A 17658-nucleotide genomic window follows, 5' to 3' on the forward strand; every position below is an offset into this window, starting at 1 on the left:
GAACTTTTTTAGGTTCTTAACACGAGTAAGAGGTTGGGACAAGTGATTCATTGATGATGTTCAAATCTTTGAGTGCACCAAGACGACGACAGATACAAAATGTAAATAGACCAAGCCTTACTTGATAAATTTCCTTTTCAACACTGAGATCAAAATAATGTTTTCTATTGTTAGAAAGTACATGATTTTCGAAAGTACACTCGATAAGAAGGAGCCTTGTTCTCAGTATTCAATGATACAATTCGTGTGTCACCTATCATGATCGCTCTTATTGCTTGACATTCTTACTTCTCATCACCAATTTACCAACCATATATTTGGTGGTCAAAGTTTGAGCCAATGTAATAATTCCTTCCGTTCCAATTTGTGAATTTTCACCACAATCCACTCGTTTCAACGTTTTGTGGTCAATGAGTGCCTTCACTAAACTTTTGGCTCCTGCGTTATCAAATGAATTTCCATGTAAACTCAAATCCTTAAGTCCTCGATTGTAAATAATTCCTTCGTTGCATAATCGTGTTAAACCATCGCTTCCAATGGAGTTGAATGAGAGGTCGAGAGTTTCGAGGGTTTTGTTTTGTTTGAGACCTTCAGCCAATGAGGAGCATCCTTCATTTCCGATACTGTTATGGCCTAAATCGAGAACTCTTAATAAGGTATTGCTAATGAGTGCCTTACTTAAGCTTTTGGCTCCATTGGCACCAATTTTGTTGTAGGAAATGTCGAGTTTCTTGATACTGACGTTTCCTAAAAGTAAATCACTCAAATACACACATCCAACATCTCCGATGGAATTGTGTGAAAATGAAAGTCTTTTCAGTGTCACATTTAAAAAGAGCCCATCAATTAAATCACAAATACCAAAGTCTGAAATGACGTTATGTGACAAGTCCAATGAAGCAATGGTTTGATTATCAGCCATACCATGAGCTAATAATCTCAAATGTTCGTCACCAATTCCACAATGTGTTATTGATAAACTCTTTAAATTAACTCTAGTACTTTGAATGCATGTGGTGGTTAAGGCCTTTAAATCAGAAATTGTGAATGGATCTTCATGTTGTAACACAAGTGTTTCAATATCAGAATGCCTTGAATCATCAACTGCTCCAACAAGTTGAGCGCTCTTTTTCTCTTCTTCTGTGGAGTCAATAGAAGCAACAGAGGTCAATAACATGACCACCGAGAGGAGTGGTCGTTCCACACCACAACTTTTACAATCCACAAAGTAATCTTCAACAAAAATACAAGCTCTAATTCTCTTCACCCAATCTTTGGCATCTTGAATACTTGCAGCAGCCATAAATAATTCACGATCTGAAGCAATGACACAAAACTTGTACTTGTATGCATTACTTTCTAATTTTCGTTGAATAGCAACTGCGTTATTTCCTGTTGTGTTATTGGCATTTGAAGAATTTAAACTCGAGTTGTTGGCATTGGATACCTCTTCTTCGTCATCGCTGTCAAATTCTTCATTTTCTAATACAGTGTTAAATCGTATGGTTTGGAAAAAGCTGTCATAGGATGAGACATCTCCGAGATAGTAGACTTGAGCTCCTTTCAAATCCATTCTACCCTTAACGTCACTTTCATTCTTTTTGGCGCTTTTAAAGTAGGTCAATACAGAACCTTTGATTTGGAAATAACGCTGTGAGTGTCACAAATCGTTTAACAAAAACATAAATGATAAAACAAGATCAAAAATGTGGTCAATAATGACCATTCCAAATTAGATAAATGATTGATAACAACACAAATGCATGATCATCCATACATTTCGATCAACACATTCACAATTATTATTGTTGTTCAAAAAAACAAACTCACCTTCTTCCAACTCTTCACAAGTCTTCCTTCCTTTATCAAAAATCCTTCTTTCCACACCTTATCATTATATTCGCTATAAATATCAAACGGATGTAATGTACCATTAAATAAATAACCTCCAGGACTTGCTGGACTCGCTGGATCTGATTTATATCCAGAACTCACAGGAGAGACACTTGGAGGATAAGGAGATGACGAATTTCCAGTACTTGGTGAGTTTCTTGGAAAGGATCCTCCGGCGGAGAGTGGAGAGGAGGCGACGGGTGAGCCAGTTGGAGTGTCAGTTTTCTACTCGAGTTGTAATGTGTTTGAAAATTTTAGAAAATAGTAATGATGAAAATACGTGATGATGATGAATAGGTTGGTTGTGGATGAAAATCAACATTGTTGAGAGATGTTGTGGTACACACCTTCTTGGTAGCGAAAATGCGCATTTTTTTGCGTCAAGAGAAAAACGATGACATTTGACAGTGCCTCGATTCGTGCACAGCAACAAGCCCATCCCTTAAAATTGTAATCAGAAACTGTACATGAAGGAATAGTTTACTTTACATTTGTGAAAGCTTTTAACCTTCCTTTCATCAATTATTTGTAAATGTCGACCTTTCTTTGCTTTCTTTTCTTACACACCTTCTTCTTTAATTTACAAATTCTCTTTCCAGGTGCACGTCTCTTACAAATCTTTCTACCTTTGGTGTATTTGTAACTTTTACAGACTCTTCTTCCCTTAGATCTCTTTTTACAAATCTTGTAATGCTTTTTATGGATACACTTGGCAGGATAGGTCTTTTTACGATAACAATACTTCTTCTTCTTGTAATGACAACACTTCTTCACATATTTGTGATGCTTGCAATATCTCTTATATCCATGTTTGGCACAATACTTCTTATACTTGTATCTGACACATTTCGAACCATACTTGTATCTTTTACAGTAATGGCGAGTCTTCTTCTTGTAGCACTTCTTCTTGTATCCAATGACACGGCATTTACGAACATATCTGCATTTTCTTGGAGCATAGGAATCGACATACTTGTCACACTTCTTCTTCTTGTAACACTTCTTAATTGGGTACTTTTTATATCCTTTACAAATCTTCTTCTTACCCCAAGCAGTGCACTTCTTATACTTTTTGGTGTAGGCACAATACTTTTTACGAGCATGTCTCTTACAATATTTACGAGTTCCATAAGAATCACAGACTTTGTAAGATCTATGTTTGGCACAATACTTTTTGTACTTGCGTTTCACACACTTAGTGTATGGCTTGCTGTACTTGTCACACTTCCAATACTTTTTGTACTTTTTGCAACGTCCCTTTCCAACAACTGCATACTTGTCACAATACTTTTTACGACCTACAACTCTGTGTTTGAGACATTTTCCACGCAAATACTTGTGCAAGACGCACTTTTTGCGACAATACTTTTTAGGACGAGGTCTGTACGAATCTGGTCTGTAAGGATCTGGCTTGTAAGTGTCAGCTCCAGCAACGTAGACAGCTGCGAAGAGGAGAAGAGCAAACAGCAAGACAAGAGTGAATGTTTTCATCTTGTTGTTGATGTTTTTGATTTTTTTCTTATTGCTCTAAAGTTGGAGTCTGTGAATAGCAATTTATAGTTTTCAGTATCAGGCGAAACGAGATGGAAGGACATGAAAAGTTCTGAGGATACAATGTTGGTTCATTTCCTCATGAAGCCAATGGATCTAGTCTTGTGTCTTAATTGTCACGATGAAATCCTTAAATAAGCCAAATATGGAAAGAAAGGTGAAAAAGTGTTGATGGTCTGATTAAAAAGTTTATATTGAACGGGAGGTTTTGCATCCTGTCGCTACATATATTGAAATAAAGCACGAGGCACTTTTTCGAATGACAACGTCAAACATCCTTCTAAATATCTCTAAATGGATCATTCCAAGAACAAATACAAGTATGAGTTCGTCCAAAGAATAGATTAGTTTAAATATTCCACAGTTAGCGCTATATCCACCTAGTTGTAATTCCATTCAAAATTCTTGAAAGATTTCTCAAGTTTATGAAAAGACAATTTTAAAAAAATGAAACGCTTGTGGGAGGAGACTCTTTCCGATCATAACACACGAAATGTAATATTTTCTTCGGAAAGTTATCATCCGTTATTTGATGGATTATCGGAAGAGTCTCTTGAGCCTTTATTGTCCAAGATGGTGAACGAGAGTGGATGGAGAAAATTAAATAGTAATTCTGGAAATATTCATTCTCAAGAAAATTCTGTTCTTGAGTTGAAGAGCAATAAATTGGAGAGCACGATGGATGGAAAGGAGTCTGAAAAATTATCATCACAAAATGATTTTAAATTTCAAAGTTTTACAACCAAAAATGATTCATCTCAACGATTACACAAGCCTAGTGATGAAATTTACAATGATTTTTCTCCTCACTCTCTACAACGAAGACTAGCTGTTTCACCAAGTTCAGAATTCTCTCTTTTTGAATGGTTTAACTATTGGTTCAAAGGTTTGACACTATTCTTTTCAACATATGGTGCTATTAGCAATCCCCATAAATATATCAATGAAAATTCACAACTACCCGATAGAATGACTCACGACTTTTATTCAAGAGTTTATAAATATAACAAGCAGGAATATTTAGATGCAATGGATAATGCTGATTATAGTATACATGCTCCAATGACCTATAATTATGAAGATTGCATGCAATTCAAAAGATATATTTCAATTGTGGGTACCTTCTGTGGAGCAGCGCTGGGAAATGGATTTTCGTTTGCCTACAACTTTGGTAATATCACAAATGGAAGACAAACGCTTCGTTTTGTGGCTGCAGGGTCGATTATGGGCTTTATGTTTTCTCGATTTTTCTTGGCGCCAAGGAAAGAAAGTTGTTTTGAGCAAATTATTAATCAGGCTCTCTCTGAAAGAATTATAACTAGAGGATATAACAACATGATGCAATATTATGAATCTACCAAGCATGAAATGAATCCAGAAAAGCGAATGCCACTAAATTGGTATTCAAATCAATTGAGTCAGGTACAACGAGATTATTTAAATAAGAGAATGCAAGAACACTACTCAAATGCATTGAAAACTGCTGGGTGCAGTACTGAGTTTCTCACAGATATGGATTGCAAGGACGAAATTGAATGGAAACTTTTTCTCGATAAGAACTTTCCAAAAGAATATCCTTCACATAGAAAACATTTTAAATTTCTGTAATTATTACAAGATGCGAATTTTCATTGTAATTAATTATTTCTTGCTTTCTTGTACGGGCAGTTCCTCGACAGTTGTTGTCACAACTTCATTTGTTGGCTGTTCTGTTGAGGATTGCTTTTCGAGATTGGCCTCAAGATCATCTGCTTCTTGTTCTGATTGAGGCAAAGGTTCATGCTTTGCAACATTTTCGCTAGTGCTGACGCTGCTGGTACTTGTAGACTGGTCCTTCTTGATTTCTTGCTGGTATTTAATGTAGGAGTATGCAATAGTTCCAGCCAAGGCTATTAAGATACCAAAAAGCTTGATTGGATTCAATTCATTTTCTTGATCAAAGAACAAAAATCCTCCAATTAAAATTGAAATGGTCTTAGCATGGCCAAGCACTTGAAACCTATTATCATTAAAATTTTGTAAATCTATTAAGCTCTAAAGCTGCAATACTTACGTAAGGGGAGATAATTTTCCAATTACTAAATAACCAGCAACATTGACAATAAAAGCAGCAAAACATGAAATAATAATGACGTTCTGTACAACATTGCGAATAAAATTCAGCTACCTGTTAGTTACGCTCACTACTTACAAAGAAAGAGGGATCAGTCAGAAATCTGTTCATACTATGTGAAATTGATTCTACACCATCAACAGGAAAGGCTAAAATGGCCAAAAATATTGAAGAATAAATAGAGTGGTTGAATAATAATTCAAATCCATTGATATCATATTCTTTGCAGTAATAATTGATTGCCTGTTTGATTGTTTAAGCGTTCCAGTTGTTCAGATCGTGAGAAACTTACAATTTGTGATGTGGCTCCAAAAAGTATGGCCATCAGAGCAATGATCGATCCTGTAAGATTCAAATAAAAGTCTCCATAAATGACAAAGCACATTCCGACCACAATTGACATTAGCGAAATAAAGGTTTTTGAGTCAACATAAGTTTTCAGCCACACAAAATTGATGGCGAGTATGCAAGGAATAACCATTAATTTTGCCAATTGGTAAACAGTAATTGAATTATGTATCAAGCTCAAATTTCCGACAAATATTGCAGAAGCAACGTTCAGGCTTATCATTATTCCAGTCCTAACGCTCAAAAACTTGGATTTGAAAAGAGAGAAAAAGCCCACGTTTTTGAAAAGTTGGTGCGCAAAGAATAAACCTCCAGCAATAACAAAATTGGAGAAGAAATGCAAAGACATGAGCAATGTTCCGGCAACCTTCTTGTCATTATATATATGCTTGTTGATGAATATAATGGAAACACTGCTCAAATATGAAAAGAGAAGATATCCAATCTCTTGTAATATCGTTGGTGTTATTATCATTTCTGAATGGGAAGAGAATTAGTAATTATGATGAACCGAGAATAATATTTCTTTTGAATCGGAATTTGCCAAAGCACGTATGTACACTAATTGTACTTAAATCTGAAATAACAACAAATACTTGTTTTCAAGGGACCTCTTCCGTTTGAAAAAGTTCAAAAGAGTTGCTGTGATGATGTTCTTTGAGGATGCTGCCTGAGAATTTTTTTGTTCTGAACGGTCTTGTTGTTGGATTTGAAATAGATGCCCCAGATTGTGAATGTTGGTCCGAACTTGAATGGTTTTGGCAACAAATTCAAAAAAATGTACCCTCTGAACAAGAGTGACGAGAACGAACAAGGAACCACTCACAGCATCAGCATTACCGAGCTTCCACATGATCTATGGATTGTCATTTTGAAAGAACTTTCGCTCACAGAAATTTTTCACTTGTCCATGACAAACAAATTCTTTCTGAAATTATGTTTCAATCAAACCTTGACCAAAGATTTTAAACCAAAAAATTATTCCAAGCCACTGTTATCTATGAATGAATTTACATATAAAAAGGATGAAAAAGACCATCTATTTGATGTGACACAACGAGAAGTTTATAAACCGTTAGTGTGCCAGTTCTTTCCGAAATTTAAAAAAACGCTGAATGTCAACAATTGGTTGCACGTGTTGAGGTGAGTGTCTTGATCATGGTGGCAATGTTATTCATTCGTGAACCTATCGGGTTTGTAATTAACTATGTGTCGTCTCAATCTTCAGGCGAAGGATTTTACATTTGAAGATTTATGAACCAAAAAAACTGCCATTACAACGGGACACAACTAGCTCAAGTTTTAGTTTGGAAATGCCTGAATTTGCTACCTCTCATTATGATCAGAAATTCATAGAAGGATGTGAATATATTTATAAATGTCCATTGAAATTCGAAGAGTTGGCAATCAAAGTATCAGCATCTCAAGTCAAAATGGCATTTTGTAAAGAATGTAGCCACAACGTGTACCTAGTGAATGACATGGAAGAATTCAAAGAGAGACTATCGAAAGGAGATTGTGTAGCCTTTGTGAGAAAGGATCCTCAAAGCAACTCTATGTCATTAGGAAGAGCATGTTTTTAGCACGTGCTGCTGTTTCGACGAGTTAGAGTGTACTGGCCAGAGTTGAAATAGTCCCAATGTTGAGCTGGCGTCTCCATAGCTGTTGGTTTCGTATGGTTGTTGGAATATAGTTGTCTTCATCCTCTTCATCATCTTCATCAGCGAAATACCTGCTTCTCGAAAGATCTTGTCTGTTGTTGAAACGATATTTCTCTTCATTAACATCATGCAGGCCCATCATATCCAATGATTGCAAATAAGGGTGGGTAATGTTAGCACTTGGACTTGTTTCCTGTAGTAATATCTTGGTCTCTCTTCTTGGTATAGGTTTTGCTTGAGTGAGGAAAAGAGAAACACTATGTCCCGAATGAATATAATGATGACCCATTTCCATCGCATTATACACGTAAAGGAGTACAAATACGATAAACACAGAAAATTGCTGACGAAGAGCCTTATCGTGGTTAGGTTTTATCCGCTCCACTTCATACCATGAGGCTGCAAACATGATATGAAACACTGCTGTGAGTAGGGAAAACACAATGTACAGACTGAAAAGTAAGGCTTCCATCCAATTGAGCCATATGGAAAGAGGCTTTTTCTTACTGACTGCAGTTAGTTCCCGCGCATATCTACTGATTGTGATGATACACAAAAACACCATGAAAATATATGCAATGATTTTCAAGGCAAATCTTATAGCAGAAGTCTCCGAAGATCCCAATACGTGATTAGCTTGAATATATGTGACTGTGATTATTTTCAACAGCCTATACAGAAATAGCCTCAATCTTCTGTTTCCGAGCGTTGCTTTGAAAATCTTCCATAAAATCTTCTTGACCCTCTCTGCATAATTGATTGAGGAAGGTTGCTCGGTAGTTGTAGTGGTAGCGTAGTGTTGCAGATTAAGATCAATCGTTGATGAGGATTCCAGATGACGAGCCGAGTAATACCTCTGCCCCAAATCGGTATCCATTTCAAGCGAAGAATCTTGTGTCTGAAGAAATGGGATGGACTTTTCTGAGTAATTCTTGGCCATTTTTTTCTGAGCATAATGAAGCCGTCATTCATTCTCTTGGCTTCTGATGGGATCCCAACTTTGATTGTTGGTATTTTGCAACTCTTCTTGTCTTGGCTCTTGATTTCCCTAATAAAAGTTGAATTGTGTCAAAATCCATTGTTGATTGGAATGTTGGTGTGCTTTTGGTGCCAAATGATGGTGCCCTCCGTTCCTTGATTTGCTTTCAAAATCATTGTTAACAGTGAATACAGAGTCTCTGGTAAGGGTCTCAATAAATTCTCTTGAATTATTCTGAGAGCAAGTGCAAAGAGTAACCTCCTGCTCGAAATTTCCGACACAGTTGTCCTTTGTGCTGCACTATTGCAACATGGTTTCCATTTCATACAAATCGACCACAATGGAATCAAAGGATGGCCTTAAGGATGGCATTTGATTCCAACACTGCTTCATCAAATTCATATACCGCTCCACACATTGAGCGACAACCAACGGCGAGTACGCTTGCTCCCTTGTAAAATAAAATTCTTGAAGCCATTCATACATTTGCTCATGAGTGCCGAACGGAATGAAAGGTCGAATACCTTTCAGGACTAGGGAAAGAATGTTGAGGGTGTGAGCATTGCTGTCTTGCTCCTTCTTGATATCTTTAAAATAATTCATCTTTTGCGAGTTGCAATTTCCATAAGGACTTTCTTCAAAGAAGAGAGACCACATGATGACAGCAAAACTGTAGACATCTATTTTTGTGGCATTTCTTAACCGATCCTCCTTGGAGAGATGTCCTTCCTGAACATTATCATTAAAAGTCTCTGGGGGACAGTAAAGCAATGTTCCAATATTGCATGTCATAGTTGCCTGGGTGGCGTTAGAGCCAACAGCTCTTGATAATCCAAAATCACATACTCTTACTGAGAGATTTTCATCCAACAAGATATTTCCTGGCTTTAGATCTCGATGTACGATCATCTGAGGCTTTAGTCCATGAAGATATCGCATTCCTCTTGCTATTCCAAGAAGAATATTAATTTTTGATTTCAACCCGAGTGTTTCTTTTCCAAATCTGCAATTAGAAATTAATTTTTCAAGTGATCCTCCTCTCAAATACTCCACGACCATAAATTTTTGGGCCCTATTTGGAACGCAAATTCCGTAAAATGTTAAAATATTAGGGTGTCTCAAACTACTAAGCAATGCTGCTTCTCTTTCAAATTCACTGTTGTCATCAAGTTCGTCGTCATCTCCAATTTTCACGGTCTTAACCGCAACGTCAATACCTTTCCAAGAAGCGTGGTAAACTAGGCCTTGAGCACCTTCTCCAATCTTCTTGATGAGCTAACGGAATAATTGTGTGTTTGCATCTCACGCATACTTTTCAACCACAGCAACTTACCTTAATATCCTCAGTAGCAACAATAATATTGGAACTTGATTTGATACTAATTTGCGATTGGTGCGATTCATCTTCATCAAACACCATTCTTTTATCAATGAGACAGCGTTCCATTTCAATCTCAGCTTGTTTTCTTTTAGCCAGCAATTTTGAGGTTCTCTTCGTTCGATAGTACAACAAAACAAGAATAGAAACTAACAACGCCATGAAAATCGCTGTGATTCCAACCACTGAAAGGGTTGAAATGAGCGCTGTTTGATCTTCACATTTAAAATTTCTTTTGACGAACGTATTTTTGCAAGCGACAAGCGTAAGTGGTAGAGTGACTGAAACTTGATCGAACAGAATGGTAAGAACAAAGTCTTCATCTGCCTTATCATCAAGGCGTCTGTCTTCCCAATATAAATCAATATTGAAGGTATTCAAGTCTTGAGGAACAGCAACAATGTCAGGATTGCTACCAGAGAGAATCAAAGGAATGTATGGAGTGCTCAATTTGTTACCATAAATGTCTAGGGCTACAAGAGAAATACTAACCATTTGCCCTGGCATTAGATGCGTCAAAGTGATTCCAACAATAGAAATTTTCGAGCATTGGGACGAAAGAGTAGCGATTGCAGCAGAATAGTTGCCAATAACTTGTACTCTTCCTCGAGTATATATATTTGCTCCAAATTTCGCAATATTATCCACAAAGATAGAAGTGTTGTCAATAAACACTCTATTACTGTCAAATAAAGAAAATTCGTTCACAACAATGGCTGCTCCGTATTTCGATCTACCTCCTCTGAACTCTGACTTTCGAAGGATCAAATCTGAATTGGTCGTAATTCCTGCAGATGACAAACAGTTTTCGCAACGGACAGTATTGTTACGAAATAGACACTCCTCAACTATCAAACTCAATGCAAAATGCATATCGCTCATGGAGCCATAAATATTTTCTTCGGCTGAAGACTGGTAAACAATGGATCCTCCACTGTCACCTACCGATTCATCAAACGTACAATTGGTCACAAATACTCTTCCAATGCCGCTTATGAATATTCCACTGCTAACAGCACCCTTATTATGAAAAAAAGTGGAGTTGACAATCATGTTACGCGGGATGTCTGTGTCAAAGATGTTCGATAAGGGATTTTCTGTAATAAATATAACTGACTTCTTGGATGTCGTGTAGCTAAAGTTACAGTTTTCAACCTGGTATCCAACAGCCTGGTCGAATGTCAATACGGTCCCTTTGACATTATGAAACGAGCTCATTTCCACGCTAGCTTGTACGGCAGAATAAATATAAACTACGTCTCGTAAACAGTGGTTGACTTTTAGGTATCTCAATATCAAAGTGGAGCAAGAAATCGCTTGAAACCAACTGCTATCCACCTGGACCTCTACCATATACACCTCAATATGCTCTGCATTATATATAGATACAATAGGGAATCCTGGAAGATTGAAGGTACCAATGAACCTAGACGAAACAAGAATGAAATTTCTTGTGCCTCTGCAATAAATAGAGCTTCTTGGAATAAAGAGAGAATTTGCAATGATCACATACGACGCATCTTCAGTAAAAAATCTATCACTTGTGGTCAAATTATAAACGTTTACCACCTCTACTGATGTTATTTGAATACCATCACCAAGATGTTGAAACGTGTTTGCTTTTCGGACGTTTCGTACTTCTCCATATGAATATTTTCTTAATGAAATCGAGCTGTCAAGTAAATAAGTGTCACCCAGTACAAATACATGTCGTTGATCTGGTGGAAAATTATCAACATTTCCAAGAGTGAAGCACTTAACATTGACCAAGGTGCAATTGAAAAAACCTATAAGTGGTGAATTATTAACAACGAAGGTCATATTTGTAAATGTTATACCTTGAGCCATAAATTGTAATATGTCTGTTCTTAGGGAACCTTCAAAGAATGGTTGTCGTTGATTTTGGCAACTCACTTCCATCGTTGATGACAACAATGCTGATTTCAAATTTACGTAATAGAAAAGTCTAGAATCATTGTAGAGTTGAAACTGGCATGCTGATGTAGAAGAATGATTCAATGTAATATCAATCACAACTTCAACTTTTTCTGGTATTGGCTGAGTAATCAAGATCGCCACTCGAGAAGCTACATACTTAAAGGCAGCAGCCACAGAAGGACAAAACACTCCAATACAGGTTTCATTCGAATTCGTAGATGATTCCACCACCCATAATGAATACCTCACTCTCGGAGAGGTTCCTCCATAAGCTGCAGACTGATAATATTCTTCTTCCGAAACCCCATCACGAAAAAGAGGTAATGTTCTATAATGCCTTAATACAAGATCTATATTGAGGTGATTCCTGAGTGTCGAAGAAGAAGAATTAAAGAAAGAAGAAGGGAGCAATACATCCGGTAATGCATCTGACGCGTGGTGTACTCCCTCATTGGACACGTTCGAAAGTAAACCTTCGCTTGGTCGTACTAAACCCTTCACCACGAACGCTACTGTTAGTAACAACCAAACCGCACGGACTTTCATTTTTTCAGGATCAACCTCTTCTTCTGGGAACATTTGCAAGTGAATGAATGGATCATGAATGGTTGGGAACATTAAGTTCATCCTTACAAAGAAATTCAATCCTTAAATGACCAATATGATCATTCACGCAAGTCATGATCGGATGAATCAAATTCAAATTGACAATTGGTCTGTCGAGTCTCAAATGCTGGAAACAGTCGAATACGAGTGTGCTCCAATAATCCATCAAAAATTATCATGGATTCTCCATCGTGCACACTCAATTCTATAATTCCCTTTTTCACATGATAATTCATTTCAAGCTTCAATCCAAACAAAGTTTGAACTCGATTCAAAGCTTCGGGTGTCCTTAGTGTAATCTCCTCTCCACCTTCAAATTCTTGTTGAGGACTAAATTTCACTAAATGTATTTTTTCATCTCTCAACATGATTTGTATCATCCAAGCACAAGTCAAGTAATTCTTTCCTGATAAATAGAAATCGTCTTGAGAAGCAAATCCAAGATAGAGTCCTTCACAATTATTTCCCAATTTCACTTGGAATCTTATCACATCGAAATTGTCATATGAATTTTCCTCAATCAGACCCATACAGGCACAGAGTTGATCATCCACATGGTGTTTAATCACGCCTCTGTTTGAATTAAATGTTTTCATCTTGTTGCTTGTAAAATTAATATCAAATTGAGTGACTGTGAAAACATTAGCGTCCACTAATTTCTGGTGCGAGAGTGATTTTTCATGTGTTGTTTTAACATCATTTTCCAAATGATCACGAGGTTGTGTCGTCTGTGAATTACTTTCCAGCCACTTGTCGGAACCATATTTTTCAATGAGTAACAATTCTCTTCGATTTAACTCTCGTTCTCTTTCCTGTAGACACAATTCATATTGTTCTAATTGTTTTATTTTTAAATGCAGTGCCTTGTTTAATTCAAAATAGGCATGTTCAATATTGGATAAATCACTCGTGCGATGGGAATGAGACTCTGACATTTTTTTGTAATAGATCTTATGGTCCTCAATCTCTTGTTAATGTTTTCACGGCACCCTTCCAAACAAAATTTATTCAAAAAGTATCCATTCCATCATCAGCAGTTGCTTTTTACTTCTTTTCATTGGATTTACGAATGAGTGATTCAATAGTTTTTTTCAAAATTGGATCTGCATAACTTTGAGCTTGTGCATCTGCTTCACGAATAATCATCTTTTCCAAACCTTCCAATTGTTGCATTCTTAAATTCTTCAAACACAATTTGGTGGCAATTGGTGGATTTCTTGCAATTTTTGCAGCAAATTCAATTGCCTTCTCTCTCAATTGATCTTCACCTTCAACAACTTCATAGACCATTCCTAATTCAAGAGCTCTTTGTGCACTGATTAAATCTCCTGTTAAAAGCAAAGCACTTGCTGATTGATGGCCAAGTAAAAATGGAAGGAAATAAGTGGATGCCATTCCAGGTGACAAACCCAAGTTGACAAAATTCACTCCCAATTTGGCATTGGATTCAACAAATCGAACATCTGTTGCCAAGGCAATGGCTAGACCAGCTCCAATAGCATGTCCGTTTAAAGCTATTGTAAAAATTTAAATTAAATTAAATTTAAAATTAATTTCAATAAAAATCTTCTCTCATCTTACCTGAAACAGTTGGAACAGGACACAATTTCAACAAGGGAGTCAAGAAGGAATTATAAAATTGTAACATTCTTGCAGAGTTATTGAATGGTTGATCATTACAACGTTCCAATAAGAAATCAAAATCACCTCCAGCACTAAAAGCACTCTTTCCAGGAGTGTTGGATTTGGCACCTGTCAAGACAAGACATCCCTAGTTTTGTGAGAATTTTCAATTGGTGGGATCACCATCAGAAATTATCGTTTAAATCCGATTTTAATATTGAAGTGTCAAATAAGTTTAGACACACACGATCTGAAATATTTCACACCCAATAAGAACATACCAAATTCTTGTTATTACAAATTTGATCACTCTCAAACAATTCTCTGAATTGAACAGCTGTCTTTGGGCACAATGCGTTCATCTTGTCAGGCTTATTGATGGTCACTAGGCCAATCGTGGTTGTTGAAGAGGAAAGTTTCGGAGAGATTTGAGAGAGAGGAATTTCTTCGAAAACCACCAATTGTTCTGAATGAACTCTCGATGTGGAGAATGTTCTCACACGTGCCACGTTGAAAAGTGAGAGTGATGATGACGATAAGTGTTTCATCAACAAGGACTGGCTTCTGTGGTGAAACATTTTTTAAAGGGTAACATCGTATTTTGTCGCTTGCCTTTATGTTTGTTGCAATGAAAATCTTGATGCGTTAAAGCAGAAAATAATTTATATCTAATGTAAGCAGCGGTAGATCAGTTGGTTAGATCGTAAGCCTAACACGCTTAAGGTCATGGGTTCGATTCCCGTTCGCTGTAACTGTTTTTTACTAGACGTGCACTTTTTCCCAACGATTTGAATTGTGGTAGACGAATATAGACGAATAAGGTCACAAATGAATGGTTTATTCCAGAGATTGGTTTGCAAAACGTCCTGTGTAAATGGCCTTTCCTTCCAACTTCAAAAACACAAATTGACAAACATGAGTTCCAGGGTATAGTGCAAGAGGATTGGGGCTGTCATTATTGAAATTGTGTTCTTGCATTGTTAAATCCTACAATCGACTTACCTTGCGTTGAAAATTTCCAGAACTTGTTTGTTGTTAATACCTGGCTGCATGAAACCAGCAGTTATGTGAATGGCAAGACCCATACGCGCAAATCTTGATCTTCCCTCAAGCAACCCGCAAAATCCTGGCGAGAGAGCAATTACTTCCTCTGTGATACCCAAAACAGTCTTTCCTGGTTGCAAGATGTAAGCTTCACCTTTTGGAATTTTTACAGCTTTGGAATATTGTTTGTAGTCTACATCGTCAGTAATTGGAATAACATCTCCAGTTACAGTTAATTCTCTAAATTCATCTGATAGAGTCCTTTAATAATTCAATTTAAAAATTGGGCATTCAATAGTTTGCATTGTATGATGTTGTGATGAAATGTTAGAGCTTTGCAACCAAAAATAAATATTGGCTATTAAACGTACAGATCGTAGGATGCAGGACCTAAGTGAGACAAGTTGAAAGGAGTTACAGTAATTTGCCTATTGCAGTTGTTTGGGTAATTTGTCGTCATCATCATGCGAAATGTTGTTGGAAAATATAAAGTATTGTTATATCATGCACCATAGGATGATCCGTTTTCATTCGGTTTTACAAATACCGAAACATTGTGTTGGATCGGGTTAGGGTTTTCAAGCTTGATTTTCAAAAAACCTACTTTTCTTTGATGGCCTTCAAGATTGTATCGCGAGAGAGGACAGACATTTTTTTGTATTGTGCCTTACGCGTAGGCAGAAACTGCACACACCAAACCCGACTGTCAGGCTCGGAAACAACAACAAGTATTAAACAAATGGTTAACAGTAGTTGTAAACTTTTTGAGTTAAATTTACTTGTTATGAAGAATTTCCAAGGGAGACTGCTTTGAATAAATGTACATTGTTTAATTTACACACAAATGAAAATTATTGGATAAAGTCAAAACTTGATTTCTCGTTCTCTCCATTCTCAGCCATGCTTTGATATTCTTGTGAAGCATCATGCTCATCTTCGTTGGTATCTGCTGCTTTCATAAAATCAAACGAAGATTTTTCTTCTTCGTGTGATTGCTCCTCGTTGATAATGCATGGCGTTTGTTCAACTCCTTGCTCAGATAGAGACACATTCTCCTCCTTGTTCAAAAAATCAAAAGAGCTCTGTGTTGTTTCATCATTTACAGCTTGATATTCTACCTCTTCATCATCAACAGCTTGTTCAACATTGCCCTCAGTTTCAGTTTCATTATTGTGATTTTCGAAAAAGTGCGAATAAAAAATCGACGATTTTTTCGCGATTTTTTTCGAGATCGAAATGAGCGACATTGATGCGTTGTCGTTTTGACTTGATGTTGATTAACATCGAAATCCTTCAAAATCGATTTCGATCAAACTCGAAATTTATTAAGTTTTTGTCTCATCATGCCAGATTTCCTTGCAATGATGAACAAACGATTTGATTAACTTGGGTGTAACTTGATCAAACACCTGCTCCATTATCTCTTCGAGAGAGTCAACCGAATGTTCATAGTTTTTCAACTGTGTTTTCATCCATCCGAAAAGCAATTCAATGGGATTGAAGTCAGGAGAGTATGGGCTTTGCCAAAACACACTAATACCTTGGCCATTCATTATTCTATGAACTTCTTTTTCCTTATGAATGGATGCGTTGTCAAGAACTAAAATACAATCTTTTGGGATCAATTTGCTCAATGTTGTCAGAAATATATTAAATCGATCAGCATCAATTGCTTTGTTAGTTGTATCGACAAGTTCCCAGTAAACCAAACCTCCTCTCTCGTTAATGCATGCCAATAATGAAAAACGTTTTCCACTCACTCTGTGCGCACTGTTTTGACAAGTGTTGCCAATTTTGATGTGAGCCCTTGTTCTAATCAAATGGTCATAACAGAAATGCGATTCGTCAATAAAAAACATGATTCTTGTTTTGTAGGTTCGAATAGTTCGCCTGTACACAGTCCTTTGAGATTGTACTCTTGGGCTTTTTCGATATACTGATACTTTTTCACATTTCTTATATGTCCTGAACAAATATTTTGTCGTTATTTTGGAGAGCTGAGATATGGAAATTGAAACATCAAGATAATCTTTAACTATTTGACGTACTTCTGCATAATTAACAGTATTATATTCACTGAATATGATATCAATAAATCTTAACACAGAGAGGTGGGTTGATTTACCTGAATGTGGAGGCCTTCCGAGAGCTTTTTCTTTTTGTATTTCATTGCAATATTTGTAAATCGTTGAAGGTGCGAAAGGTAAAATTTGTTGCAAGACCTTTGGTTTATCTCCATACTTTCCACACACCAATTTAATGAACTCAATTTGTTCTGGGGCTAATTTTTGACCTTGGATATATGGTCTTAGTTTTTGAGATATTTGGACACCTGTTTTTTGTTTGAAAACTCGTCTTTCATCGTTTGTGAATCGATGTTGCGTTGCTTTTACCATGTGGAAATCGATTTTTTCGAGCAAAATTGATAAGAAATTGTTGAGAAAAACAATTCTGCTCGATTATGTTGAATTGTTTAATGTTGTCATATCGAAAATGTTGAATTGAACGACGTTGATTTGCTTTG

The 17658-nt window shown here is 36.6% G+C and overlaps 12 protein-coding genes across 12 annotated transcripts; 2 read left to right on the forward strand and 10 right to left on the reverse strand.

Annotated features, from left to right (window-relative positions):
- Positions 1-268: 268 nt before the first annotated feature.
- C9374_011051 (uncharacterized protein) lies at positions 269-2264 on the reverse strand (the record flags this gene model as incomplete). The annotated part of the gene is made up of 3 exons (XM_044686664.1): positions 269-1651; positions 1831-2118; positions 2241-2264. 3 exons carry the CDS (start codon positions 2262-2264, stop codon positions 269-271), a joined length of 1695 nt encoding a protein of 564 aa, XP_044543388.1.
- A 151-nt stretch (positions 2265-2415) lies between these two features.
- Positions 2416-3384, reverse strand: C9374_011052 (uncharacterized protein; the record flags this gene model as incomplete). Its single annotated transcript, XM_044686665.1, has 1 exon — positions 2416-3384. The coding sequence occupies one exon, from the start codon at positions 3382-3384 to the stop codon at positions 2416-2418; it is 969 nt and encodes a 322-aa protein (XP_044543389.1).
- Positions 3385-3891: 507 nt separating this feature from the next.
- Positions 3892-5052, forward strand: C9374_011053 (uncharacterized protein; the record flags this gene model as incomplete). The annotated part of the gene is made up of 1 exon (XM_044686666.1): positions 3892-5052. The coding sequence occupies one exon, from the start codon at positions 3892-3894 to the stop codon at positions 5050-5052; it is 1161 nt and encodes a 386-aa protein (XP_044543390.1).
- A 33-nt stretch (positions 5053-5085) lies between these two features.
- C9374_011054 (uncharacterized protein) lies at positions 5086-5960 on the reverse strand (the record flags this gene model as incomplete). The annotated part of the gene is made up of 4 exons (XM_044686667.1): positions 5086-5443; positions 5498-5580; positions 5636-5800; positions 5850-5960. The coding sequence occupies 4 exons, from the start codon at positions 5958-5960 to the stop codon at positions 5086-5088; spliced, it is 717 nt and encodes a 238-aa protein (XP_044543391.1).
- A 723-nt stretch (positions 5961-6683) lies between these two features.
- On the forward strand, positions 6684-7488 carry C9374_011055 (uncharacterized protein; the record flags this gene model as incomplete). Its single annotated transcript, XM_044686668.1, has 2 exons — positions 6684-7048; positions 7134-7488. 2 exons carry the CDS (start codon positions 6684-6686, stop codon positions 7486-7488), a joined length of 720 nt encoding a protein of 239 aa, XP_044543392.1.
- A 22-nt stretch (positions 7489-7510) lies between these two features.
- Positions 7511-8506, reverse strand: C9374_011056 (uncharacterized protein; the record flags this gene model as incomplete). Its single annotated transcript, XM_044686669.1, has 1 exon — positions 7511-8506. One exon carries the CDS (start codon positions 8504-8506, stop codon positions 7511-7513), a length of 996 nt encoding a protein of 331 aa, XP_044543393.1.
- A 339-nt stretch (positions 8507-8845) lies between these two features.
- On the reverse strand, positions 8846-12407 carry C9374_011057 (uncharacterized protein; the record flags this gene model as incomplete). The annotated part of the gene is made up of 2 exons (XM_044686670.1): positions 8846-9820; positions 9879-12407. The coding sequence occupies 2 exons, from the start codon at positions 12405-12407 to the stop codon at positions 8846-8848; spliced, it is 3504 nt and encodes a 1167-aa protein (XP_044543394.1).
- A 119-nt stretch (positions 12408-12526) lies between these two features.
- On the reverse strand, positions 12527-13402 carry C9374_011058 (uncharacterized protein; the record flags this gene model as incomplete). The annotated part of the gene is made up of 1 exon (XM_044686671.1): positions 12527-13402. The coding sequence occupies one exon, from the start codon at positions 13400-13402 to the stop codon at positions 12527-12529; it is 876 nt and encodes a 291-aa protein (XP_044543395.1).
- Positions 13403-13511: 109 nt separating this feature from the next.
- On the reverse strand, positions 13512-14668 carry C9374_011059 (uncharacterized protein; the record flags this gene model as incomplete). The annotated part of the gene is made up of 3 exons (XM_044686673.1): positions 13512-13981; positions 14049-14238; positions 14372-14668. The coding sequence occupies 3 exons, from the start codon at positions 14666-14668 to the stop codon at positions 13512-13514; spliced, it is 957 nt and encodes a 318-aa protein (XP_044543396.1).
- Positions 14669-14927: 259 nt separating this feature from the next.
- C9374_011060 (uncharacterized protein) lies at positions 14928-15785 on the reverse strand (the record flags this gene model as incomplete). Its single annotated transcript, XM_044686674.1, has 4 exons — positions 14928-15039; positions 15093-15395; positions 15506-15562; positions 15739-15785. The coding sequence occupies 4 exons, from the start codon at positions 15783-15785 to the stop codon at positions 14928-14930; spliced, it is 519 nt and encodes a 172-aa protein (XP_044543397.1).
- A 200-nt stretch (positions 15786-15985) lies between these two features.
- C9374_011061 (uncharacterized protein) lies at positions 15986-16381 on the reverse strand (the record flags this gene model as incomplete). The annotated part of the gene is made up of 1 exon (XM_044686675.1): positions 15986-16381. The coding sequence occupies one exon, from the start codon at positions 16379-16381 to the stop codon at positions 15986-15988; it is 396 nt and encodes a 131-aa protein (XP_044543398.1).
- Positions 16382-16459: 78 nt separating this feature from the next.
- Positions 16460-17530, reverse strand: C9374_011062 (uncharacterized protein; the record flags this gene model as incomplete). Its single annotated transcript, XM_044686676.1, has 1 exon — positions 16460-17530. One exon carries the CDS (start codon positions 17528-17530, stop codon positions 16460-16462), a length of 1071 nt encoding a protein of 356 aa, XP_044543399.1.
- Positions 17531-17658: the final 128 nt, after the last annotated feature.

The sequence above is a fragment of the Naegleria lovaniensis genome, assembly GCF_003324165.1.
Source record: "Naegleria lovaniensis strain ATCC 30569 chromosome Unknown tig047, whole genome shotgun sequence".
Lineage (NCBI taxonomy): Eukaryota > Heterolobosea > Eutetramitea > Acrasida > Naegleriidae > Naegleria > Naegleria lovaniensis.